The sequence below is a fragment of the Lampris incognitus genome, chromosome 9 (assembly GCF_029633865.1).
Source record: "Lampris incognitus isolate fLamInc1 chromosome 9, fLamInc1.hap2, whole genome shotgun sequence".
In the NCBI taxonomy this organism is placed as follows: domain Eukaryota; kingdom Metazoa; phylum Chordata; class Actinopteri; order Lampriformes; family Lampridae; genus Lampris; species Lampris incognitus.
Window position 1 is genome coordinate 61,257,586 of NC_079219.1, and position 27,908 is coordinate 61,285,493.

General features: G+C 45.5%; 1 protein-coding gene across 1 annotated transcript in view; it reads right to left on the reverse strand.

Annotated features, from left to right (window-relative positions):
• The window catches only part of smarcc1a (SWI/SNF related, matrix associated, actin dependent regulator of chromatin, subfamily c, member 1a), a 104,039-nt gene that overhangs the window by 28,637 nt on the left and 47,494 nt on the right, over positions 1–27,908 (reverse strand). Inside the window, exons 12-21 of the mRNA XM_056285590.1 lie at positions 25,625–25,662; positions 24,903–25,024; positions 24,123–24,194; positions 16,848–16,961; positions 14,209–14,362; positions 13,307–13,417; positions 12,184–12,243; positions 10,112–10,370; positions 8,836–8,997; positions 1,022–1,077 (exon numbers count right to left, since the gene is read on the reverse strand). Of these exons, the coding sequence (XP_056141565.1) occupies positions 1,022–1,077; positions 8,836–8,997; positions 10,112–10,370; positions 12,184–12,243; positions 13,307–13,417; positions 14,209–14,362; positions 16,848–16,961; positions 24,123–24,194; positions 24,903–25,024; positions 25,625–25,662 (1,148 nt within the window). The remainder of the gene's footprint in view (positions 1–1,021; positions 1,078–8,835; positions 8,998–10,111; positions 10,371–12,183; positions 12,244–13,306; positions 13,418–14,208; positions 14,363–16,847; positions 16,962–24,122; positions 24,195–24,902; positions 25,025–25,624; positions 25,663–27,908) is intronic.

Consider the following 27,908-nt stretch of genomic DNA (forward strand, 5'->3'; position numbering starts at 1 on the left):
GGTAGAGCTTATCATAACTTTTTTTTGTTTGTTCAATTGATCTAAAACTAATTTTAATACAAAAATAGGTGCAATTATAGGAGCATTCAGGGAGCGGCAGGTCTGTATCTTCTCCCCCCCCCCCCCCCCCACGAAGTTATTAAACTTTGAAACTCCAAGACGGTCATGATGACCGGCTTGGTCGTTCTAGCGCTAACACACGTGTGTGAAGAGGGCTGGTGTTTGGTTTTTAATGAAGCATGCTTGGAATAATCAAGTACTGCTTTGGCAAGTACAACTTGTGTTGCCTCACAAAGGGACTGTCTGACAGGCCAGAATGGGCATGAGAAATTTAGGGACTTTAGGGGCCACAAATTACAAAACTGCATGAGGACACAACAGAGAAACAAAACTGAATGGACATAATAACTTTGGCAAGAGACCCAAATATGAGAAGAGCACAGAAATAAATAAAGTGGAGGGTGGGAAAGTGTGACTGTAGAGGCTGCTTCCTCTGAAGCGAGCAGCTGCTGTGGCAGGCTGCTGTAAACGCCATCATGTGAAGGCATTATTTTACAGTATCAGAACATATTGGGTTGATGAACCTGCAAACGCTGACAAGTTTGGGACCCACCAGCTGCCATGGCCAACAAACCGGTTCGCTTCTGGCCATGCCCCAGTTCCAGCAGTGACTTTTTGGGACGGATAGTGGAATTTCTAAATCTTTGAATTGCTCGCTAATGGATGATAATGAACCAGTCAACAGACAGCACACTGGCCCAGTGGAGCGTTGCTTATTCCCGCTAATGCTGGCATGACATCCCCCCCGGGTCTTACCACACTAAGTGACATGGATGGGCCTTGGTGAGGGTGAGAGGGGAGAGAAAGGGGGCAAGAGGTGTAGAGGAAGGTGTACAAAGGAAAGCGGTGCCAAAGAAGGGAACAGAGAGGAAGAGGCTAAAAACAACCCAATTCTTCTAAAATAAATTGTTTCAGCACACCCTGCCTTTCATCATCTTTGACCTTTTCCCCCTAGTCTCACCTTATCACCTTGCTGGGAGTCTGAGTCCGTGTCCACCTTCTCCGCCTCGGAGCATTCTAGAAGAAAACAGTAACATCACACAAAGCAAGTCACAAATGTGAGCACCACCAAGCTGAGTTTTTATATTCACATGTTCTTTGTTGTCAATCTTCTTACAAGTATGTTTATCACCATGACAACCACCCTGACAACCAGTCTCCGTGTCTAAGGGTTTGTTTTGCCACATGCATCAAAATAAAATCAAATACTTCTTTCCAAGACCACTGATTGTGTGATTGTGATGTACAGCTGCATGGCTGTTCTACACTTCTATCATAAATATTTCAACTCGATTTTTCAACTGGTTTGTCCAGAAACCAGAGACAGAACAATGTGTAACACAACAAAAGGGACCAAACCTCCAGAATGAGGCGGTAAAAAGAGATTGACCTCAAACAAAGTGACCTCCATTGAACTGTGAGGGATAAGGCGTGGCATAGTTGGGCCCGGTGGGGTGTGTTGGGGGATAAGGCGTGACATAGTTGAGCATGGTGGGGTGTGTTGGGGGATAAGGCGTGACATAGTTGGGCCTGGTGGGGTGTACTGGTGGATAAGGCACGGCTTGTTGGGCCTGGTGGGGTGTGTTGAGGGATAAGGCATGACATAGTTGGGCCTGGTGGGGTGTGCTGGTGGATAAGGCATGACATAGTTGGGCCTGGTGGGGTGTGTTGAGGGATAAGGCATGACATAGTTGGGCCTGGTGGGCTGTGTTGAGGGATAGGGCGTGACATAGTTGGGCCTGGTGGGGTGTGTTGGGGGATAAGGTATGACTTGTTGGGCCTGGTGGGGTGTGTTGAGGGATAAGGCATGACATAGTTGGGCCTGGTGGGGTGTGTTGGGGGATAAGGTATGACTTGTTGGGCCTGGTGGGCTGTGTTGAGGGATAAGGCATGACATAGTTGGGCCTGGTGGGCTGTGTTGAGGGATAAGGCGTGACATAGTTGGGCCTGGTGGGCTGTGTTGAGGGATAGGGCGTGACATAGTTGGGCCCGGTGGGGTGTGTTGGGGGATAAGGTATGACTTGTTGGGCCTGGTGGGGTGTGTTGAGGGATAAGGCGTGACCTAGTTGGGCCTGGTGGGGTGTGTTGGGGGATAAGGCATGACATAGTTGGGCCTGGTGGGGTGTGTTGGGGGATAAGGCATGACTCGTTGGGCCTGGTGGGGTGTGTTGGGGGATAAGGTATGACTTGTTGGGCCTGGTGGAGTGCTGGTGGATAAGGCGTGACATAGTTGGGCCTGGTGGGCTGTGTTGAGGGATAAGGCGTGACATAGTTGGGCCTGGTGGGCTGTGTTGAGGGATAAGGCGTGACATAGTTGGGCCTGGTGGGGTGTGTTGGGGGATAAGGCGTGACATAGTTGAGCCTGGTGGGGTGTGTTGGGGGATAAGGCGTGACATAGTTGGGCCTGGTGGGGTGTGCTGGTGGATAAGGAATGACTTGTTGAGCCTGGTGGAGTGTGTTGAGGGATAAGGCGTGACATAGTTGGGCCTGGTGAGCTGTGCTGGGTGATAAGGCCTGACTCGTTGGGCTTGGTGGGGTGTGTTGAGGGATAAGGCATGACATAGTTGGGCCTGGTGGGCTGTGTTGGGGGATAAGGCATGACATAGTTGGGCCTGGTGGGCTGTGTTGGGGGATAAGTTGTGACATAGTTGGGCCTGGTGGGCTGTGCTGGTGGATAAGGCATGACTTGTTGGGCCTGGTGGGGTGTGTTGAGGGATAAGGCATGACATAGTTGGGCCTGGTGGGGTGTGTTGAGGGATAAGGCGTGACATAGTTGGGCCTGGTGGGCTGTGTTGGGGGATAAGGCATGACATAGTTGGGCCTGGTGGGCTGTGTTGGGGGATAAGGCATGACATAGTTGGGCCTGGTGGGCTGTGTTGGGGGACAAGGCATGACATAGTTGGGCCTGGTGGGCTGTGTTGGGGGATAAGGCATGACATAGTTGGGCCTCGTGGGCTGTGTTGGGGGATAAGGCGTGACATAGTTGGGCCCGGTGGGCTGTGCTGGTGGATAAGGCATGACTCGTTGGGCCTGGTGGGGTGTGTTGAGGGATAAGGCGTGACATAGTTGGGCCTGGTGGGCTGTGTTGCGGGATGAGGCATGACTTGTTGGGCCTGGTGGGGTGTGTTGAGGGATAAGGCGTGACATAGTTGGGACTGGTGGGGTGTGTTGGGGGACAAGGCATGACATAGTTGGGCCTGGTGGGGTGTGTTGGGGGATAAGGTATGACATAGCTGGGTCTGGTGGGCTGTGTTGGGGGATAAGGTATGACATAGCTGGGCCTGGAGGGCTGTGTTGGGGGATAAAGCGTGACGTAGTTGGGCCTGGTGGGGTGTGTTGAGGGATAAGGCATGACATAGTTGGGCCTGTTGAGCTGTGCTCGGAAATAAGGCACAACTCATTGGGCCTGGTGGGATGTGTTGAGGGATAAGGCGTGACATAGTTGGGCCTGGTGGGCTGTGCTGGAGGATAAGGTATGACTTGTTGGGCCTGGTGGGCTGTGTTGGGGGATAAGGTATGACATAGCTGGGCCTGGTGGGGTGTGTTGGGGGATAAGGCATGACATAGTTGGGCCTGGTGGGCTGTGTTGGGGGATAAGGCATGATATAGTTGGGCCTGGTGGGGTGTGTTGGGGGATACGGCATGACATAGTTGGGCCTGGTGGGGTGTGTTGGGGGATAAGGCATGACATAGTTGGGCCTGGTGGGCTGTGTTGGGGGATAAGGCGGGACATAGTTGGGCCTGGTGGGGTGTGTTGAGGGATAAGGCGGGACATAGTTGGGCCTGTTGAGCTGTGCTCGGGGATAAGGCATGACTCATTGGGCCTGGTGGGGTGTGTTGAGGGATAAGGCGTGACATAGTTGGGGCCTGGTGGGGTGTGTTGGGGATATGGTGTGACATTGTTGGGCCTGGTGGGATGTGTTGGGGGATATGATGTGACATAGTTGGGCCTGGCACGGTGTGTTGGGGGATAAGGCGTGACATAGTTGGGCCTGATGGGGTGTGTTGAGGGATAAGGCATGACATAGTTGGGCCTGGTGGGGTGTGTTGGGGGATATGGTGTGACATAGTTGGGCCTGGCGAGGTGTGTTGGGCCTGGTGGGCTGTGTTGGGGGAGTCAGGAGTAAAGCACCGTCCTGTTCACATTATCTTCATAAAACAGATCAAACTGTCAGTGTGACTGGAACATGGACATGGAGTCACATAAAACCATGTTGGATGGAGAAGCATGTGTGTTGGTGTGAGTCTGGGAAGTATGTGTGTTGGTGTGAGTCTGGGAGGCATGTGTGTTGGTGTGAGTTAGCACTGACAGATGGGCATGTTCCTGCATGAGGCAACACAGAAGTGTAGAAGAGCTGAAGTGTGTCATGGATGCAGTTGTGCGTGTGCTGAGCATGTGAATATCGACTGTGTGATGGAGTGGGGACAGCACTCCAGGACAGCCACAGGATGCATTTAATCCCATTGATCAGGACTAAAATGCCTTAATTCAGGATTAATAGCTGTTGGTAGTGAGAGAGGGACAAAGAGAGATATGACCCAGTTTCAGTCTTTCCCTCCATCTGCCACTGCTGTTTAAATCCACTGTTACCAGGCAGCTGGGCCACATCAACACGCATGCAGGCAAACAAAGACACGGCGACAGAAGTGATGCAGCACTGCCCCTTGCTGGCCATACTGAGAGACAAGTCCATAAGATCCATCTATCCATTATCTTAACCGCTTATCCTGCTGTCAGGGTCGTGGGGATGCTGGAGCCTATTTCAGCAGTCATTGGGCGGCAGGTGGGGAGACACCCTGGACAGGCCACCAGGCCATCACAGGACCCACCCACACACACCCACACACACACATTCATACCTAGGCACAATTTAGTACAGTGATCCACTTGGCCTACATGTCTTTGGACTGTGGGAGGAAACCGGAGCCCCCAGAGGAAACCCACACAGACACGGGGAGAACAGGCAAACTCCACACAGAGGACGACCTGGGATGACCCACCAAGGTTGGACTACCCCGGGGCTCGAACCCAGGACCTTCTTACTGTGAGGTGACCGCGCTAACCACTGCACCACCGTGCTGCCGAGCCCATAAGACTAACTAGGGTATTTTGTAAACGGTATTTCTGAAAGAAACATGAGGTCATGTGTCTACTACCACATCACCCCCTTACACCTACAACAGCATGAACATGGTAACAGGAAGTCATCCTCTTGTGTCACACTTCAACATCACATGCCTGCCCGCCTGCGTCACTGGTACGAAACACTGCTATTAGAGAAAAGCTGAACAAAAGGTTGGCTCTTCATGCTAGTATATGCTGCCCTCACCTGCCGTAGAAACAATTCAGACCAAGTAAATTCAATAAAATTTAAAAGGGTGTTTGTGGGTCACACTGATGTGACAGGTTAAAACCCAGTAATATGACACTTTGGAAACACTTTTGTTATTACTGTTAGTTAATGTGTGTGTGTGTTGAAGCGAGCAACAATTCCTTTCAAGAACATTTACTTCATATTATTGAACTCACCAAACACTTGTGGCATTGCAGGTGGAAGTCTCCATTTTGTACATTATGAAGAGTTGGTGTAGTTAAGAAGAGCTAATGTAGTTAAGAAGAATTAGTGTAGTTAAGAAGAGTTGGTGTAGTTAAGAAGAGTCGACGTAGTTAAGAAGAGTTGATGTAGTTAAGAAGAGTTAGTGTAGTTAAGAAGACTTGGTGTAGTTAAAAGAGTTCGTGTAGTTAAGAAGAATTTCATGTAGTTAAGAAGAGTTGGCGTAGTTAAGAAGAGCTAGTGTAGTTCAGAAGAGTTGGTGTAGTTAAGAAGAGCTAGTGTAGTTCAGAAGAGTTGGTGTAGTTAAGAAGAGTTGGTGTAGTGAGGAGTTGGTGTAGTTAAGAAGAATTTCATGTAGTTAAGAAGAGTTAGTGCAGTTAGGAAGAGTTAGTGTAGTTAAGAAGAGTTAGTGCAGTTAAGAAGAGTTAGTGCAGTTAAGAAGAGTTAGTGTAGTTAAGAAGAGTTGGTGCAGTTAAGAAGAGTTAGTGCAGTTAGGAAGAGTTAGTGCAGTTAAGAAGAGTTAGTGCAGTTAGGAAGAGTTAGTGCAGTTAAGAAGAGTTAGTGCAGTTAGGAAGAGTTAGTGCAGTTAGGAAGAGTTAGTGCAGTTAGGAAGAGTTAGTGCAGTTAAGAAACGCATCTGTCACTTTGATTCTGGAATGAAATCTTTTCATTTACCATTTTTATCATGAATTTATTCAAGCAGGTTCAAATGATCGTGTAAGTTTTGATAGGAAGTCCTTTTCCAGCATAAAGTTGTTTCACCTTGCTGAAAAACACACATCCTGCAGTGTAGCCAGTCTGTACACACACATCCTGCAGTGTAGCCCATCTGTACACATACATGCTGCAGTCTGTAACCAGTCTGTACACACATCCTGCAGTGTAGCCCGTCTGTACACATACATGCTGCAGTCTGTAACCAGTCTGTACACACATCCTGCAGTGTAGCCAGTCTGTACACACATCCTGCAGTCTGTAACCAGTCTGTAAACACATATCTTGCAGTGTAGCCAGTCTGTACACACACATCCTACAGTGTAACCAGTCTGTACACACACATCCTACAGTGTAACCAGTCTGTACACACACATCCTGCGGTGTGAGCAGTCTGTACACACACACCCTGCAGTGTAGCCATTGGGTACACACACATCCTGTAGTCTGTAACCAGTCTGTACACACACATCCTGCGGTGTGAGCAGTCTGTACACACACATCCTGCGGTGTAACCAGTCTGTACACACACATCCTGCGGTGTAGCCAATCTGTACACACACATCCTGCGGTGTAGCCAATCTGTACACACACATCCTACAGTGTAGCCAGTCTGTACACACACATCCTCCAGTGTAGCCAGTCTGTACACACACATCCTCCAGTGTAGCCAATCTGTACACAGACACCCTGCAGTGTAAGCAGTCTGTACACACACATCCTACAGTGTAGCCAGTCTGCACACACACACATCCTACAGTGTAGCCAGTCTGCACACACACACATCCTACAGTGTAGCCAGTCTGCACACACACACATCCTACAGTGTAAGCAGTCTGTACACACACATCCTGCAGTGTAGCCAGTCTGTACACATAACCCAAGGACAGATAGCAATGTTCATTTCATTGATGAAATAAAACCTAAATATGTTCATTAGCAACTTTGTTTCCACGATGAAAATGAGACATGTAATAACTTCATGTCATGACATTACATGACATTAGCACCACTAGCACCTTTATCCTTTTCACAGGCTAGCAGAGTATTCACATCTAACTACAACACCCACAGCCAAATGAATTAACACTAGAACGATCAATTCGGTCATCATGACTGTTCTGGATTTTCAAAGTTTAATAACTTTGTGGAGGGAAAAAGAAGATACAGACCTGCCGCTCCCTGAATGCTCCTAAAATTGCACATAATAAAATTGCATTAAAATTAGTTTTAGACCAATTGCAAAAAAAAAAAAAAAAAGTTACGGTAAGATCTACCTAAAACGACCATGAGTGCTCAACATGACCGCTTTGTAATTTGTGCGTGATGGTGTGCATCATGTCAGCATTTATTTTAAGACGTGTGTTGCTTTCATCATTTCCTGTGTGAAGTTCATTGCTCTGTGCTAGAAACACACTAGCGTTCTCCAGTGCACACAAATAGTCTAAACTTGATGTCTGACCAACATGTCTGGTTACAAATGCCGTTACAGACGCAGCATGAATACCACCGAGGCGTTACAGTATTTACAGGCGTTGCACAGCGGCCATTTTAAATTGTTTAAAAATAGTATTAAAGTTGTTAAATGTTAATTTTGGTGTCAGCTAGTTTCTTAACAGACATGCTAACACATGTAATGCATTACAGTGGATCTAGTAGTTTTTAAGTTACGGTCGTTGTTTGGGACTGTTTCAATATTTATTTTCAGTTCGTTTTTTTACATGTCACATTTTATAGGCCTTGTTACATTTGTTAGAGTAGCAATATGTGTTTTCCCTTTTGTTTTTCCAAGTAATTTTTTCACTTTTTCAATTTTGCTATTCAAGTTCGACCAAGTAAAAATAGTATTGTAGTTGTTAGAATGTTAATTTTGGTGTCAGTTAGTTTCATAACAGACATACTAACATATGCGACACATTAATATCTCAACTGGGTATTTATCCTGACAGAATATAGAGTTTAAACACCAGCCATCATTTTGACCGCCATGGTTTTAGGTAGGAGTGAAATCCCGGTCGTTCTAGTGTTAAGCCAGTGCTGGACAAACAGACAAGTATGAAGAACCACATGGTCTCACTGTGTGCCCCACCACTATTAAGGAATCTAAACACGCTTCATCTCTGGGACAGTGCATTTGTAGACCTGGACTGAGTCCACATGAGAACAAAGTATCACTACCAGTATATGTGTATGGTTTTCTACAGAAAGACTGCTCTGGGTGCTCTCGAGCCAGCACGGGGATCTGACCTCTTTTTACGCCCTTCAAACGTCAGCGCTCCACATCTTTCCAAATGGAAACAATTACAAATTATGCTGAGGATCACCAACACAACTTCTAGCTCAACCAACCAATAACAATGAAGGGGGGGAAAGCAAACTGAAGAAACGCATAATACACAATACATGAGGGTTGAGCGAAGAAAACCCTGTTTATTCTACGTGTTATATGCTTTGTGTCTGAAGTGATATTCAGATAAAACCAACTTGACTCCCTGTGTATACTGACCAGTCTTTTCAGGCTCATCTGGAGCAGTACCCGCGATGCCGCTGCTCTCAAGGCCGAAGGCGGGGTCCACTTTGCCGGTGCTCCTGGCTGCTTCCTGGACCTTCTTCACGTGGGCCTCCACCAGCTCAGCTGGCACCTCCTCACGCACCCTTGAGAACTCCTCTGCAAAGCAGGACAGCTTTATATTCAACCTTACAATACATATTCTATTACACTAGCCACGCCCCATATTCTGAACATCTGAATATGTGGATGCATTCAGCATCTGCTCAAGGTCATTTTACAAAGGTCACATGAAATGGCATGCAGAGTTCTGCAAACTTCTGCAATTTGTCATATATGTGAATGAAACAGGATGGCTGGTGGGATTTTGTGATGGGAGGGAGTTTGATTTGACTGAAAGCCAATAAGATATTTTAGATGAATGTGGACTTCAATGTGCTGTTGGCTAATTTTAACTTGGTGTTAGAAGAGCACTAATTTTCTCCAGAATCTCGTGCCCCATTCATTGGACATTTCTTTTAGTGTATGCCCGAAAGTGTGGGGTGTCTAAATAAACGAATGTATCTTTCTGGAAGAGAAAATCTATCTTAAAAATCACAAAAATAAGTGGAATTTCTTTTGGTGTGAATTTCTAGAACAAAGTGATGAATATAGATGTAAAGTAGGTGCATATGTACAAGAGCTAACACGAGTACAAACACAGTTTTCACTTCGTGGGACCTTTAAAAACAGACGTGGCTGAAGACAGGGAAGAAAGCCACTTTATCTGTCACTGTAGTTTCTTACAGTGAGTGTGTTGTCTGCATATAACCATCCTGTTGTACAGGAGCAGTGGCCAGCTGCAGCACCCGGGACCAACGCCACTTCTTTTTCCTATTGCCTTGCTTGGGGGCACAGGCAGGAGTATTAAGCCTAACATGCATGTCATCTTTTTTTTTTGATAGTGGGAGGAAAGCGGAGCACCCAGAGGAAACCCACGCAGACACGGGGAAACATGCAAACTCCACACAGAAAGGACCTGGGACGGCCCTATGGACGGGAGCACAGGTAAAGCGCTGGATGCCATCCCAGTATTCATGGACTTGGCTCATGCCTGTTGCCAATGCACAAACACACTTCTAATTACGCTTTATGTTTTAGACCTCTTCTATGAAAATAAGGTCCAAACAAAATCAGAGACAGATGTGCAACCAAGACTAAAACATCTGACAAAGGTCACCACATTTAGTCTCCATTTCCCATGTTTCCATGTGTACCGCCTCCTCATCCTCACCCAGGGCTGCCTTGGCTGCAGCAGAAGCCACCCTGGGGTCGACCACAGAGGCTAGGAAGGCCACGGTGCTCATGACAGGGTTCCCAGACTGGCTGAAAGGCACCGGCTGGTAGGCCAGTGGTCCCAGTGAGGCTTCGCTGCTCTCCAGGTAAGGGTCCTCAATGGGCAGTCGCAGGAAGTGCAGGATGCACTCATCTTGGGTCCGTGAGCCAACATGCTCTGACACCTTGTTCCAGTCATCTTTGTACATCTCCAGGGCCTGGAAGGAAAGGAGATATCAGACAAGCAATTCTGGGGGATGACCTTATCCCAAGCACTTTAGAGAACTACATGAAGATGGCTTTAGCATGGTTGGCCCCTCACTAGAATCAAAACCCTAATCCTGGTCATGCTATATTCTGAAATGCTCAACAAAAAAGAGAGAAAAGAGAGAATTAATGGGAAATACATAAAGGCATGTCCAAAGGAATTGAATCAAGTGCAACTGGACTTGGTATATATCCGTGAAGATGTTTCTCCTCTCATCCAAGAGGCTTCATCAATTCGTGCCTTACTGACTAGACCAAGCTAGTCTGACTGGCTGGTGATGAGACTCAGATATTTATCCTCTTTTGGAGTCATTATCAGAGCTATTGATGTCCATGGCTCTTTGTGTTCCGATGTGTAGCAACACCTGTCATTATCAGAGCTATTGATATGCGTGGCTCTTTGTGATCCGATGTTAAGCAGCGGCGGTCGTTGGGGGTGTTAGTTTCGACTTCGTTAGTGTTCCATTCAGTGACCGACTGTCATGCCGTCCTTTCATCTCTACCCAGGAGACTCAAGAAGCTTAGCCTCCAAGAACAACAGTCGGTCACTAACGGCTCCAACGACTCATGACCACTGAATGGAGCACTAACGAAGTCGAAACTAACACCCCCAACGACCGCCGCTGCTTAACATCGGATCACAAAGAGCCACGCATATCAATAGCTCTGATAACGACGGGCGTTGCTAAACATCGGAATACACAACAGCAACGCATATCAATACCTCTGATAACAACAGGTGTTGCTACACATCGGAACAAAAAGAGCCATGGACATCTATAGCTCTGATAATGACTCCAAAAGAGGATAAATATCCGAGTCTCATCACCAGCCAGTCAGACTAGCTTGGTCTAGTCAGTAATGCACGAACTGATGAAGCCTCTTGGATGAGAGGCGAAACGTCTTCACGGATATATACCAAGTCCAGTTGCACTCGATTCAATTCCTTTGGATAACCATGACCTGGATGAATGAGAACATTCACAGACACATAAAGGCATGATATTTCTGAAATGTACTTAAAAAGAATCATATATGCTCTTGTCAATGCTTTTATCAAACATTTCTCGTGCTTCGACAGGTCACACAGCACAAGATCTACAAACAAGCTGCTTCGTTTTACTGGTGGTGACAAGATACCCTTTTTAAAAACCCACTAAGCTTGCAGACTTGAAGAAAACACAAACGGGCATTCTGAGTTTATATTTCTTCCACAATGTGCCATATTTCCAGGTAAAGCAGGATATTAAGGCGGGACAAAACCTAGCGAGAGATGTGATTTGATTGGATGAAAAATATTTTTTGGTTTTATTGGTCAGAATGTTGCTTGCCCGTGTAGTTGGACTTGGTGACACGATCACAAAAACATGGCTGTTTTAGAGGAAGTTAAGATGATTATATTCTGATGTAAAAGAAGTAAAACAGGTTTTCATATGTTTTTGGCATACATTTTTGGACTAGGTGCATAATATGACTGGGGAAATGAGCTAACAATGTAAAAATGTCCATTTTCGTTTCATATTGTCTTCATGGGGGTTTCCATTAACCTTGAAGCTGTGCAGTTCGTACAAAGCAACTGCAGTGCTTCACCCCAAGTCAAACAACATTTCCGAAGTCAGAAAAGATATCTGATGCTACAAGCCTGGCAAGGTGCAGGTCTGCACTGGTTCGAGCGTTCTCATCCCATGTGAGACCACTGGCAGGTGGGTAGGGGACGAGGGAGGAGGGATGGGCTGAGGTCTGCTGCACTCCCGTGGGACTCACCTCCAGCAGGAGCAGCGTCTCCTGCTCTGTCCACTCCCTGGTGGAGCTGGCTCCTTTGCCCTGTAAGAAGGCAGTCACTTTCAGTTTCACATCAACACTCCTTATGGACTTGTTAAGTGTGTATTTCACAACAACTCTCCAATTCACGACAGGCTTACATGGAAGAGAAAATTTTTCTGTTTTGTACATCAACAGCTATTCACAAAAGGCTTACATTTACATAGAAACACTGTCTTCATTAACCGTGTGGTTTACAGCCTGTATTCCGATATATTCTCACAAGCCCTAAAACAAAGAGACCTACTTGTGACCTACCTTCTGCAGCCACTCAAGTAAATATGGCCAACTTTAATACCAAATGATTTTTTTCCGTTTCCCCATTTCACGTAGGTTTAAAACATTTTTTTTTTTTACATTTTCTCCCCTTTTCTCCCTAGTTGTATCCGGCCAATTACCCCACTCTTCTGAGCTGTCCCGGTCGTTGCTCCACCCCCCTCTGCTGAACCGGGGAGGACTGCAGACTACCACATTCCTCCCATACATGTGGAGTCACCAGCTGCTTCTTTTCACCTGACAGTGAGGAGTTTCACCAGGGGGACATAGTGCGTGGGAGGATCATGCGATTCCCCCCAGTTCCCGAACAGACACCCCGACCGACCAGAGGGGGCGCTAGTGCAGCGACCAGGACACATACCCACATCTGGCTTCCCACCCGCAGACACGGCCAACTGTGTCTGTAGGGACACCCGAACAAGCCGGAGGTAACGCGGGGATTCGAACCGCCAAGCCCTGTGTCGGTAGGCAAAGGAATAGACCACTATGCTACCTGGACGCCCCTCATTTCAGATAGTTTTACTCTTTGACTAATGGAAGAATAACAGAAGGAAATAGTCATTATTTCACAAAAAAGACATGTAGCATTAGTACTTGAAAGAACATGAGAAGAGGATAAATTGATATCACTACCACTCTAAAAGTCATCAGACCACCCCCAAAACACCCATCTTGTGATCCCATGAGGGAAGACACAACCTGGGCTGAGGTCCACCAGTGTGACAGACCACCAATAAAAGAAGACAGAAATGAATGAATGCATGAAGGAAGAAGTGAGCAGAATGCTGACCTTGGAGGTTTTTTTGGCATAGAGGTCGGTGCGGAGACCAAAGTTCTGCATGTCAGTGGGCTTTTCTTTGCCTTTCTCTGCAAAGTTCATCATTGGCTGGGCAGGAGGAATCTAGAACCAAACAACACGTTAAATTACTGTACAGTTACCATCAGTGTCTTCCATTAGGGAGATCTCCATGAACTAAGGTTAGTTTTGATGCAACACTATCTGCTGGGATGGGGTGACGAGACTCTGGAGGCAGACAGGATGTTGCATTGCTCACCCTGCTTTCTCTCTCAGTCTTTCACCCCCTCCTCTCTCTTTCTATACCAGATCCTACTTCCCTTTGTTAAACATTCTACCCTTTTCAATAAATCAAAACTTTATTTATTTACCCCCCCTTTTTTTTCTTCCCAATTGTACCTGGCCAATTATCCCACTCTTCCGAGCCCTCCCGGTCGGTGCTCCACCTCTTCTGCTGATCTTGGGAGGGCTGCAGACTACCACATGCCTCCTTCGATACATGTGGAGTCACCACCCGCTTCGTTTCACCTGACAGTGAGGAGTTTTACCAGGGGGAAGTAGTGTGTGGGAGGATCACGCTATTCCCCCCAGTCGCCCCCCCCCCCAACAGGCTTCCCGACCAAGCAGAGGAGGTGCTAGTGCGGCGACCAGGACACATACCCACATCTGGTTTCCCACCCGCAAACACACGCAGTCTGTAGGGACGCCTGACCAAGCTGGAGGTAACACCAAAACTTTATTTCTATAGCACATTTTGTGTACTTTTTGCCTTTCTTTCAGTTACACTCACTCTCTGTTTCTGTCTCACCCTCTTTGTTACTCTTTGTCCCTCTTCACAATTGATCAACCCCCCCTCTCTATGTCATTCTCTGCCTCTCTCAGGTTGAAGTGCTGACCTGTGCAGGTCGGTGGTGGAGCGGCATCAGGCCAGACGGTGTGTCTGCCAGCACATTGAAGTGGGGGGTGGGCGGGGGGCCCATGGGAAGGGGCCGGCTCTCAGCGTCAACCTGATAATTGACCAGACCCCACTGCTCCAGAAATGCGTGGACCCTGTGAGAGAGGTTGACAGACAGATAAAAAGAGAAGGTGAGAGAGAAAGAGCAAGACAGGGGGATAGTCAGGATGGGAGAGAGGAGAGGCAGACAAGTTTATTTCTCAGTTTATTTTTCATTAACTCGTTGTTCACATCTACTTCTGAGTAGTTTTTCTCCACATATATCCATCTGTCTGTCGGTTCAATTCTAAGCTAGTAGGTGGTTCATGAAGAAATGGTGCAGTAGTTCAACTCTGGCTATTGCACACTGACTATGAGTGCTACGTCCAGCAACAGAACTGGTCCAGAACAACCTGGTCTAGTTGCCAGACTTGTCAAACATGGACTACATTTATCAGCACATATCAGAAGTTTAAAAAGGATTCACAAATTTAGAAATACACCTCATTCAACCTGTAGTATGCGCTGATAAATGTAGTCCAGGTTTTACAAGTCTAGCTGCTCCTCTAGCCCAGGTCTGGTCCCACCATCAAGACAAATCTAGCTGAAAGCAATACTGCTTAAACTTTTGCTAGTTTTCCAAAATGAAAAGCTTCACAGGAACTGGTTGTCAAGTGTGTGATAGTATATGTCCCCTGAGGCATCTTGAATTAAAGTGTCTACTGTATTGTATGCCATGTGATGTGACCAAGTGAACTTCCAAGTCTCCCAGCTCACCTCATAACAGCACAGACATCCCCAGTCAAGTGACCAACTGAACTTCCACGTCCCCCAGCTCACCTCATAACGGCAGACATCCCAAGTGAAGTGACAACTGAACTTCCACATCTCCCAGCTCACCTCATAACAGCACAGACAACCCTATTCAAGTGACCAACTGAGCTTCCACGTCCCCCAGCTCACCTCATAACAGCACAGACATCCCCAGTCAAGTGATCAACTGAGCTTCCACGTCCCCCAGCTCACCTCATAACAGCACAGACATCCCCAGTCAAGTGATCAACTGAGCTTCCACGTCCCCCAGCTCACCTCATAACAGCACAGACATCCCCAGTCAAGTGATCAACTGAGCTTCCACGTCCCCCAGCTCACCTCATAACAGCACAGACATCCCCAGTCAAGTGATCAACTGAGCTTCCACGTCCCCCAGCTCACCTCATAACAGCACAGACATCCCCAGTCAAGTGATCAACTGAACTTCCACGTCTCCCAGCTCACCTCACAACAGCACAGACATCCCCATTCAAGTGATCAACTGAACTTCCACGTCTCCCAGCTCACCTCACAACAGAACAGACATCCCCAGTCAAGTGATCAACTGAACTTCCACGTCTCCCAGCTCACCTCACAACAGCACAGACATCCCCAGTCAAGTGATCAACTGAACTTCCACGTCTCCCAGCTCACCTCACAACAGCACAGACATCCCCAGTCAAGTGATCAACTGAACTTCCACGTCCCCCAGCTCACCTCATAACAGCACAGACATCCCCAGTCAAGTGATCAACTGAACTTCCACGTCCCCCAGCTCACCTCATAACAGCACAGACATCCCCAGTCAAGTGATCAACTGAACTTCCACGTCTCCCAGCTCACCTCATAACACCACAGACATCCCCAGTCAAGTGATCAACTGAACTTCCACGTCTCCCAGCTCACCTCACAACAGCACAGACATCCCCAGTCAAGTGATCAACTGAACTTCCACGTCTCCCAGCTCACCTCACAACAGAACAGACATCCCCAGTCAAGTGATCAACTGAACTTCCACGTCTCCCAGCTCACCTCATAACACCACAGACATCCCCAGTCAAGTGATCAACTGAACTTCCACGTCCCCCAGCTCACCTCATAACAGCACAGACATCCCCAGTCAAGTGATCAACTGAACTTCCATGTCTCCCAGCTCACCTCATAACAGCACAGACATCCCCATTCAAGTGATCAACTGAACTTCCACGTCTCCCAGCCCACCTCATAACAGCACAGACATCCCCAGTCAAGTGATCAACTGAACTTCCACGTCTCCCAGCTCACCTCATAACAGCACAGACATCCCCAGTCAAGTGATCAACTGAACTTCCACGTCTCCCAGCTCACCTCACAACAGAACAGACATCCCCAGTCAAGTGATCAACTGAACTTCCACGTCCCCCAGCTCACCTCACAACAGCACAGACATCCCCAGTCAAGTGATCAACTGAACTTCCACGTCCCCCAGCTCACCTCACAACAGCACAGACATCCCCAGTCAAGTGATCAACTGAACTTCCACGTCCCCCAGCTCACCTCATAACAGCACAGACATCCCCAGTCAAGTGATCAACTGAACTTCCATGTCTCCCAGCTCACCTCATAACAGCACAGACATCCCCATTCAAGTGATCAACTGAACTTCCACGTCTCCCAGCCCACCTCATAACAGCACAGACATCCCCATTCAAGTGATCAGCTGAACTTCCACATCTCCCAGCTCACCTCATAACAGCACAGACATCCCCAGTCAAGTGACCAATTGAACTTCCACGTCTCCCAGCTCACCTCATAACAGCACAGACATCCCCAGTCAAGTTGCGGCGGCAGGAAGTGGAGGTGAGGTACTCCTGTGGGTTCAGTCTGTAGGTATCTATCATGAAGTTACGGTAGGCCAGGTATCTGATGGGCAGTCAGAAGCACATGACAAGTCAACTCAAATATGATTATAAAGTATCTTTACAAAGCAACTGACAAAGGCTGAAGCGCTGTACAACTTAACAAAAATCAACAGATGACAGAAAGATTTAAATCACACTACAAGATTGAGTACAAAAATAACAGCAGGTCAAGCAAACACAAAAGCTTTCGAGTTAAATCAAAATGTTGTCAGGTGAGGCAAATAATTTAAAAGTTCTTCTTGAATCTTGAAATAATTTAACAGTGATGCAAATTCTGATCAGAAGGGGAAGGCTGGTCCTGAGGCCCAGTCTGAGCTGCTGAGCTTCAAGCAGTCCCTGGTCAGAGGACCGGAGGGTCCAAGACTTATTAGGAGGTGGAGGAATTCCAACTTGTGAGGTAAAGTAAATGTGCAGGCTTCATGAGGCTAAGGCTAACGATTTTGATAATCGATTAATCTGTTGATTAATGCGTCAATTAATTGATGAATCGCATAAAGACACCAAAAACACATTTTATTTCCATTTTATTCAAGAAACAAAATGTTATTCCAAAGTGACAATATTAACACAAATAACAGACCTAAATGTATGCTATACAACATGTGCAAAAGATATTATATAAAAGATATTATATAGTATATATATTATCATCCATCCATCCATTATCTGAACCACTTATCCTGCTCTCGGGGACGCCGGAGCCCATCCCAGCAGTCACTGGGTGGCAGGCAGGGAGACACCCTGAACAGGCCGCCAGGCCATCACACAGGGCTGAGTCAGACACACACACACACACACACACACACACACACACACACACACACACACACACACACACACACCTAGGGATAATTTAGTATGGCTGATTCACCTGACCTCCATGTCTTTGGACTGTGGGAGGAAACCGGAGCCCCCGGAGGAAACCCACACAGACACGGGGAGAACATGCAAACTCCACACAGAGGACGACCCGGGACGACCCCCAAGGTTGGACTATCCCGGGGCTCGAACCCAGAACCTTCTTGCTGTGAGGCGACCGCACTAACCACTGCGCCACCGTGCCGCCCTATATAGATATTATATAAAAGATATTGTATAGCTATTGTAGAGATATTATATAACCCAGCCACTGAGGATGCACAAGCCAGTGCATTCTTAGTGCCGGTCCCAAGCTCGGAAAAATGGGGAGGGTTGCATTAGGAAGGGGATCTGGCGGTCCGCAGTGGTGTAGCGGTCTAAGCATCGGCTTTGTGTCGATGCAGCTGCTCACTGGAGACCGGGGTTCGCGCCCCGGTCTCGTCAGATCCGACTATGGCCGGACTTGATGAAGCAGCAATAACTGACAACGCTGTCTTCGGGAGGGGGGCGGAGTTGGCTTGTGTTCATCACATTAACGCATCTCTTGTGTGCGTTGGAAAAAAGCAGTGGTTCGGCCTGGATTCGCCTTGTCACGGAAGTGGCGAAGCGTCTCCTTTGAGACTGCTGGCCGGAGAGATGCAGTTGGCAAACACATGCAGTACGGGGGTGGGTGTTTGAACTAAAATAAGGATCAATTGGCCACTAAATTGGGAGAAAAAGGGAAAAATCCGAAATAAATAAATAAATAAAGGAAGGGGATCTGGCGTAAAACCATTTCCAAACCAAATATGTGGATCATACCTCAGATTTCTATAGAGGAATTATCAGTCTACGTCACTCTGACGTCACTCAGGTTCTACTGCACATGTCGGCTGCAGTAAGGAAGTGAATGGCATCAACATGTCGTGTTGTGCAGTCGGTTGCCAGAATCATTTTGACAAACAAAACGCTCAACTTTTACCGAATTCCATCAACTCGCACCCCTTTTAAGGCTAACCGGAGACGTCTTTGGCTGCGAGCAATCAGAAGAAGCGATTGGAACGAGGAGCTAATTAAAAATGCCCACATTTGCAGTGATCACTTCATAACAGGTAAGTTAACGTTAGGCCTCAGCTAACAGGCTAATCAGCCATAACTTTACATCGCTCATTTTAACTTAGAACAACAAACGTTAAATAACGTAATTATTGAGTCCTGTGCATATATAACTAACAATGTTTGCAAGCAACAGAGTAATTATGTTCAAGTTTGAGCTGAACTAGCTTAGAAGCTAACGTACCTTGGTTCAATTTTGCTAAAGTTGTGTAGCTAGTAACTGTTAACGTAGTAATGGCAGGCCAATGACCTGTTTTGGTGTGTTAACGTTACTGTAAGTCACTGGAATACACTTTATTTGTACAAGAGAGGCATCTGAGGACTTCGACAGTCCTGACTTTGTCCCGTCTGTCTTCTCCTACTCAACCCAGTCCAGCAAAGGCCATGCAAAACATGAGATGTAAACATGGTCACTTCCTTGTGGTTTGTTGTTCACTGTGATCACCCAGCATGACTCGACATAGCATGACTCGAAGTGCAGAGAAGAAATGGTGAGTAATTTAATGTAGCTATATTTTTGTCAGGATTATCTGTTAGGCCAGATAGTTTGTTATGTCTTCATTATCTCATGAAGCCCTTTGAGGCATGCTATGTGATTTCCACTGACTTGAATTGAGGATGTGATAAGCCTGTGGTCAACTAAGTCAATTGACTGTTTTGTACTAACTGCTTGCTCTCTTCTGTGTGTATTAGATATGAGAGAAAAAGAAGAAGGGATGAAACCCCCCACAGACAGCCAGACAATGGACATCAGTCCACAGGACTTGTTGATGAGGCTGCATCAGAATCCACACACGCTTCCCTCTCCCCAATGATTGCGGAATGGAGCCTGGTGCTGGTCCTTGCACTGGTAAGAACTTCTAACATCTTAACTATTGTACAGTAGGACAGTCACTACCGGGATTAATCAGGTTATCCTGTTTATATATTTGTTGTGAAAAAGTATTTGGCCATGATTCTGTTTGGCACAGTCTGAATGATCACCCAGAGTGTAGCCGTTTCCTAGATATGAAAAATAGGACTGTGAAATTTCTATTTATCTTTATATCTAATCTCTTTTTCAGAAGCCACGGTCCCGAAGGCTCTCCATGATGACCTCAAACAGAAGTACAGCCAACTTTACTGAATGTGACAACCTGCGTGTGGACATCAACTAACTCAAAGCTGAGAATGAACAACTAAAAGCAACACTCAGGAACACACAGTTTTCCTTTAGCTCTATCAAATGCAAAGCAGCACAGGTTCTGTTTCTCACAGGTCTGTCCAGGGTCATTTTTGAGTGGTTGCTCCAAACAGTTAAAGACAGTGTAGAGGTTGTGCGTGGCTCTCTGACCCTGGAAGACCATCTGTTGGCTATCCTGATGAAACTCCAATTAGGGCTCAGCAACAAGGATATTGCATTCAGATTTAATGTTACCGATTTGACATCTATAAAATTATGAGAAGTTGGCTCCTGTTATGTCTCAGGTTTTGAAACCTCTCATCAAGTGGCCAAGCAAGCATGCAATATTACGGGATATGCCAAAATGTTTTTAAGCTAAATACATGCGTTGCAGATGCATTACTGACTGCACTGAAATTTTTATTAACACACCCACGAATCTAACCTCCAGAGCCCAAACATATTGGACTTATAAGAGCCACAACACAGTTAAGTATTTGGTTGGCATGTCACCTGCAGGAGCCATTACTTTTCTGTCCGCAGGTTGGGGTGGGCATGTTTCTGATAAACAACTTACAGCTGAGTCTGGATTTTATGACCTTCTAGAAGTAAATGATGAGATACCAGCAGATCGTGGTTTTACCATCAGAGATGAGCTTGCCGTACGCGGTGCCACCCTTAGAATCCCTCACTTTACCAAAGGTAAAAAGCAGCTCTCTGCTCAAGAAGTGGAAACATCAAGGCGTTTGTCTAACATGAGACTACATATTGAAAGAGTAATAGGTAGATGGAAGAATTTCAAACTTCTGACAACTGTTATTCCACTCACACAGGTAGACCTCTTGGATGACATGGGGATTGTGTGTGCAGCATTAACAAACCTTTGTAAATGTATAGTCCCTAGAAAATAGCTTGTCAGTGTTTTGATAAAGGATCCATGAAATTATAATCTACATTTTCCATCATGTAGAGTGAAAGATAAATTTCGAGGTTCAAGATTTTTATTAGTCATACATTTATGTGCAGGTACAGCAGCAGTGAAATGGGGTAATCATTTTTTTTTACAAGATGCACACTTATTGTAAAAAATATATATATATTATTGAGATTCATTCAACATTCAGTTGTTTTAATGTAAGACAACTACAGGCAATGCCAATATATTACTGCATTAAATGATTTGTTTCACAATACATCTTTTTGACTTAATTTTTTGCCCTGTTCATATTTGGCCACTGAAGACTGGGCCATTTTGTCTCGTCATTAATCCACTGAGATGCGCCTAAAGCATATGGGTCTCCAAGACGTATCCCATTCACCAAGGTTAATTTTGTAGCATAACTGGTCTTATCACTGGGTGACAAGCTGTTTTAGTAGGAGGAAAACATTTTAAAACGAAAATCAAACCATTGTAACATATCAGAAGTTCGCTAGCCGTCTTCATATCAAGGCAAGACGGTAATCAACAATCGAGTAACGTTCTTCCTGCAGCCAAGCTGCATGCACATCCCCAGTGTTTGATAACAAATAATTCCTCTATACCAGATCGGTCGAGGCCCGGGTTACTAATGACTGCCACCAGTACTGTTGGCCAGTAGGATGCCGGTGAAAACTATGCTATTGTTGGGTGAAGGAGAGGGGGAAGGCATGTGCAGAGGCAGTGGGAGAGGAGGAAAGGTAGGAGTGCGGAGGTGAGAGTTGGAACTTTGAATGTTGGCACTATGACTGGTAAAGGGAGAGAGCTGGCCGATATGATGGAAAGAAGAAAGGTAGGCATACTGTGATATACGGTATTGTATGAGGAAGTCGGGAGTTGCAGAGAAGTATGTAGGAGTGGTGCAGGATATGTACGAGGGCAGTGTAACAGTGGTGAGGTGTGCGGTAGGAGTGACAGATGGGTTCAGGGTGGAGGTGGGATTACATCAAGGATCGGCTCTGAGCCCTTTCTTGTTTGCAATGGTGATGGACAGGTTAACGGACAAGATCAGGCAAGAGTCTCCGTGGACTATGATGTTAGCAGATATTGTGATCTGTAGTGAGAGTAGGGTGCAGGTTGATTAGAGCCTGGAGAGGTGGAGGTATGCACTGGAGAGAAGAGGAATGAAAGTCAGTAGGAGCAAGATGGAATACCTATGCATGAACGAGAGGGAGGACAGTGGAATGGTGAGGATGCAAGGAGTAGAGGTGATGAAGGTGGATGAGTTTAAATACTTGGGGTCAACTGTTCAAAGTAACGGAGAGTGTGGAAGAGAGGTGAAGAAGAGAGTGCAGGCAGGGTGGAGTGGGTGGAGAAGAGTGTCAGGAGTGATTTGTGACAGAAGGGTACCAGCAAGAGTTAAAGGGAAGGTTTACAAGATGGTTGTGAGACCAGCTATGTTGTATGGTTTGGAGACAGTGGTACTGATGAAAAGACAGGAGGAGGAGCTGGAGGTGGCAGAGTTGAAGATGATAAGATTTTCATTGGGAGTGATGAAGAAGGACAGGATTAGGAATGAGCATATTAGAGGGACAGCTCAGGTTGGACGGTTTAGAGACAAAACAAGAGAGACAAGATTGAGATGGTTTGGACATGTGTGGAGGAGAGATGCTGGGTATATTGGGAGAAGGATGCTGAATATGGAGGTGCCAGGGAAGAGGAAGGTCATGGAGGTTTATGGATGTGGTGAGGGAGGACATGCAGGCGGCTGGCATGATGGAGGAAGACACAGAGGACAGGAAAAGATGGAAACGGATGATCTGCTGTGGTGACCCCTAACGGGAGCAGCTGAAAGTAGTAGTAGATATAGATATTACATAAATAATAATTTTTAAAAAAAAACAAAAAAAAACAAACGTGTTAACAGGCTTTGCTACGCCATCTCTCACACACATTCTCTCCCTCTCCCTCGGAACTTTGCATTGCGAAAACGTTAGCATGCGCATATGCACCTGGGTAAGGCTAGCTCTCTTTTTGGAAATCTGACAGACCATTCAAGTCGGGTCTTGAGCAAACAACGGCTATTAGATATACAAAAAGAACTACCTCCTGTGAGATGAATGATTCCTCACTTCAAAATGCAATGTGCTGGCATCCGGGTAGCGTAGTGGTCTATTCCATTGCCTACCAACACGGGGATCGCCAGTTTGAATCTTTGTGTCACTTCCAGCTTGGTCAGGAGACCCTACAGATGCAATTGGCCGTGCCTGCGGGTGGGAAGCTGGATGTGGGTATGTTTCCTGGTCGCTGCACTAGCGCCTCCTCTGGTCGGTCGGGGCGCCTGTTGGGGGAGGGGGGACTGGGGGGAATAGCGTAATCCTCCCATGTGCTATGTCCCCCTGGTGAAACTCACTGTCAGGTGAAAAGAAGCGGCTGGTGACTCCACATGTATGGGAGAAGACGTGGTAGTCTGCAGCCCTCCCCGGATCAGCAGAGCGGGTGGAGCAGTGACCGGGACGGATCAGAAGAGTGGGGTAATTGGCCAGATACAATTGGGAAGGCAAAAAAAACAAAAAACAAAAAAACAAAAAAGGAGGGGGGTAAAAAAAACACAAAAACAAATGTAACGCATGCCATGGGCCCAAACTTGTTTAGCTAGGTAAGATTTTGCAGTCACACAGCCTGCTGTGGAGTAGTCCCTTCATCCATGGCTGCAACGTGTTTTCATTTCAGGTGCTCTCATTACCGTGGGGCTCCCGCTCCATGCCACATTGTTTTATATAGTTTGCAGCTAACACACTTTTTACTCAAATTTCATGTGAAGCGCTTCCATACTACAGATGATTTTGGTCGAAGTTTTCGCCACCTCCACCACGTTTCAAATGGGTTTTTTTCTTTACATGATGTAGCCAGCTCCGCGACACAGCGTGCACCAGCATAGACCTAACGACTCGATAACGAATTTCGTTGCCAACTATTTTAACAATCGCATTTCATTCGATTCGTTGTTGCAGCCCTAGATGATTGTGCAAAGTGTACAACTTGGATTGTGTTTGTGTGTGTGTGTGTGTGTGTGTGTGTGTGTGTGTGAATGCATGTGTGTATGGACAGATATGCTCTCCCAGACTCACATCTCTGGAGATTTGGACTTGTTCTTTCCGTTGAAGAACTCTGGCAGGGCTCGTCTCTCAATCTCATGGATGCTGAGAGTGAAAAAAGAAACACACAGAGAGCAATCTCAAACCAACACCAACATTACGAGGTTCATCAGGTGGCAAATTACCACCAGGCACACTGCTGGGGGTAAGTCCATCACACCAGTCATCATTCAGAGTGGAATCGAAAACTCCTATTTAGTAAAATGGCCCACATGGCTTGTGACTTTTAGACTCAGTTAGCAGATAGGGGTGGTAGACAACAGAGTGTTACTGTATGTTCTGGGCTTGGACTTTTCATTTTTCTGTTTGACGATAGGAAAGTATTTTTGATGGCAAAGTGTAAAGAGACAGGGAACAGGGCAAAGAGAGCAGAGGATGACATGCAGCAAAGGCCCTGTGCAGGACTCCAACCGGAGGCGCTATGATAAGGCCTGAGCCCATGTGGTCTTGCTCTACCGGTGGAGCTACGAGGGCACCCTGTATTGTCTTTTCTGTTATTGTCTGGGTGCTGTGGGTCGGACCACGTTGCTGAAGTGGGAATTGCAGCTTATTCGCTCAATTTGACATTGCTCTGTTTAAGAATGTCAGAAAAACAGTAAACAGGTAGATAGTTTCTCAAGGTTTTTCTGGACACTTATTTCTTGTTCACTTTCCCTGACCAGATTTTCCCAGAAAGTCTGGGATGCAAACCAACAACCTGCTCATCACAAGGCTAATTTTCAAAGCTGATCCAACTCTTCTCATGGTTCTTACCAGTTGTAGTCGAACCAAGCAGCATAGCTGGGGATGATGATGTGGTGGGTCTGCTCTGTAACGTTGTCCTCACTAGAGTCCATCAACCTGTTGACCTCCGCCTTGCCCTGCTCCTCGTCATCCTGCAGAGGGGGATAGTGAGTCAGAGGCTATTGAAGAAGATGCGTTTATTCTGTTATTAGCATACAGGGCGGTGTAAAAACGGTCCCCATCTCCCGTGTCTGAACTTTAAGGAAATATTTCCCCTCTTCAACAAGCACGCCTCTGCAGTGACTCGTGAGCAGTCAGCCTGCGATAGCTTTGCCACAATGTTTTTCAGTTTTCTTTACAAAATCCTTTCACTGTTAAATCCAAATAAAACAGAACAGTGAATTCATAACATTTTTCATTTTGTCCATGGCTCCATGGAGTCCCACGAGGGCCCCTGAGGGGCCACAGACTTCAGGTTGGAAGTCACTCATCTAACATATAAGAAGGATTTCAATGAGAAAATGTGACTACAGGTCCCCGATGAGGCCCATGTTGTTGATTAAAACATCACTAAGACACCAGGAAAATTGTTTCATGATGACCAAAGTTCAGTGAGACAGGGGGGGGGTCTAGCTTTAACATCAGATAAATGTATGTTAGTGTTTTGTAGACATACAAGCCTTTTTGATTGGTTAGACGCTATCAAGTGATGGTGTGTACACCTGCATGAACGAGTGCTTAGAACATCTTACTTTTCCACCAGAAAGAACAGAGTCATCTTCCAGGTCATCTAGAAAAAGAAATAAAATTTGAACAATTATTAAACATGAAACAGACCATGTTTCCATTTTAAACAGCCCATATTATGCCAGTCCCAGTTAAATATATGGTGTTTCCCGGACTATAAGGCGCTGGTTTTTTACTCGTCTGGCTGTTCCTGCGACTTCCATTCCAAACCCACTTTTACAATGACATTTGGTCGGATGAATGAACTGCGTTTGAACTAAGGCACTAGATGGCACTGTTCAATCCTGGCTCTTGAAAATACTGTACCGCCCATAGAAATTCAAACAGAATCAGAATCCTTTATTCATCCCCAAGGGGAATGAGAGTAGAACAGACATTTGCCATGTTCATTTGAGTAGTTCAGAAGTTAATAGCAATGGTTGTTAGTTATTATGGTGCCTGGTGTTATGTTATGTTATTGTGTTATGATAGTTATTATGGTGCCTGGTGTTATGTTATGTTATTGTGTTATGATGGTTGTTATGGTGCCTGGTGTTATGTTGTGTTATTGTGTTATGATAGTTATTATGGTGCCTGGTGTTATGTTATGTTATTGTGTTATGATAGTTATTATGGTGCCTGGTGTTATGTTACATTATGTTATAATAGTTATTATGGTACCTGGTGTTACGTTATGTTATGATAGTTATTATGGTGCCTGGTGTTACGTTATGTTATTGTGTTATGATAGTTATTATGGTGCCTGGCGTTATGTTATGATAGTTATTATGGTGCCTGGTGTTATGTTATGATAGTTATTATGGTGCCTGGTGTTATGTTATGATAGTTATTATGGTGCCTGGTGTTATGATAGTTATTGTGTTATGATAGTTATTATGGTGCCTGGTGTTACGTTATGTTATTGTGTTATGATAGTTATTATGGTGCCTGGTGTTATGTTATAATAGTTATTATGGTGCCTGGTGTTATGTTATGATAGTTATTATGGTGCCTGGTGTTATGTTATGATAGTTATTATGGTGCCTGGTGTTATGTTATGATAGTTATTATGGTGCCTGGTGTTATGTTATGATAGTTATTATGGTGCCTGGTGTTATGTTATGATAGTTATTATGGTGCCTGGTGTTATGTTATGATAGTTATTATGGTGCCTGGTGTTATGTTATGATAGTTATTATGGTGCCTGGTGTTATGTTATGTTATGTTGCGATAGTTATTATGGTGCCTGGTGTTATGTTATGATAGTTATTATGGTGCCTGGTGTTATGTTATGTTATTATGTTATGATAGTTATTATGGTGCCTGGTGTTATGTTATGTTATTGTGTTATGATGGTTGTTATGGTGCCTGGTGTTATGTTGTGTTATTGTGTTATGATAGTTATTATGGTGCCTGGTGTTATGTTATGTTATTGTGTTATGATAGTTATTATGGTGCCTGGTGTTATGTTATGATGGTTATTATGGTGCCTGGTGTTATGTTATGATAGTTATTATGGTGCCTGGTGTTATGTTATGTTGTGATAGTTATTATGGTGCCTGGTGTTATGTTATGTTATGATAGTTATTATGGTGCCTGGTGTTATGTTATGATAGTTATTATGGTGCCTGGTGTTACGTTATGTTATTGTGTTATGATAGTTATTATGGTGCCTGGTGTTACGTTATGTTATTGTGTTATGATAGTTATTATGGTGCCTGGTGTTACGTCATGTTATTGTGTTATGATAGTTATTATGGTGCCTGGTGTTATGTTATAATAGTTATTATGGTGCCTGGTGTTATGTTATGATAGTTATTATGGTGCCTGGTGTTATGTTATGATAGTTATTATGGTGCCTGGTGTTATGTTATGATAGTTATTATGGTGCCTGGTGTTATGTTATGATAGTTATTATGGTGCCTGGTGTTATGTTATGATAGTTATTATGGTGCCTGGTGTTATGTTATGATAGTTATTATGGTGCCTGGTGTTTTGTTATGATAGTTATTATGGTGCCTGGCGTTATGTTATAATAGTTATTGTGGTGCCCGGCGTTATGTTATAATAGTTATTATGGTGCCCGGTGTTATGTTATGATAGTTATTATGGTGCCCGGTGTTATGTTATAATAGTTATTATGGTGCCCGGTGTTATGTTATGATAGTTATTATGGTGCCCGGTGTTATGTTATAATAGTTATTATGGTGCCCGGTGTTATGTTATGATAGTTATTATGGTGCCTGGTGTTATGTTATGATAGTTATTATGGTGCCTGGTGTTATGTTATGATAGTTATTATGGTGCCTG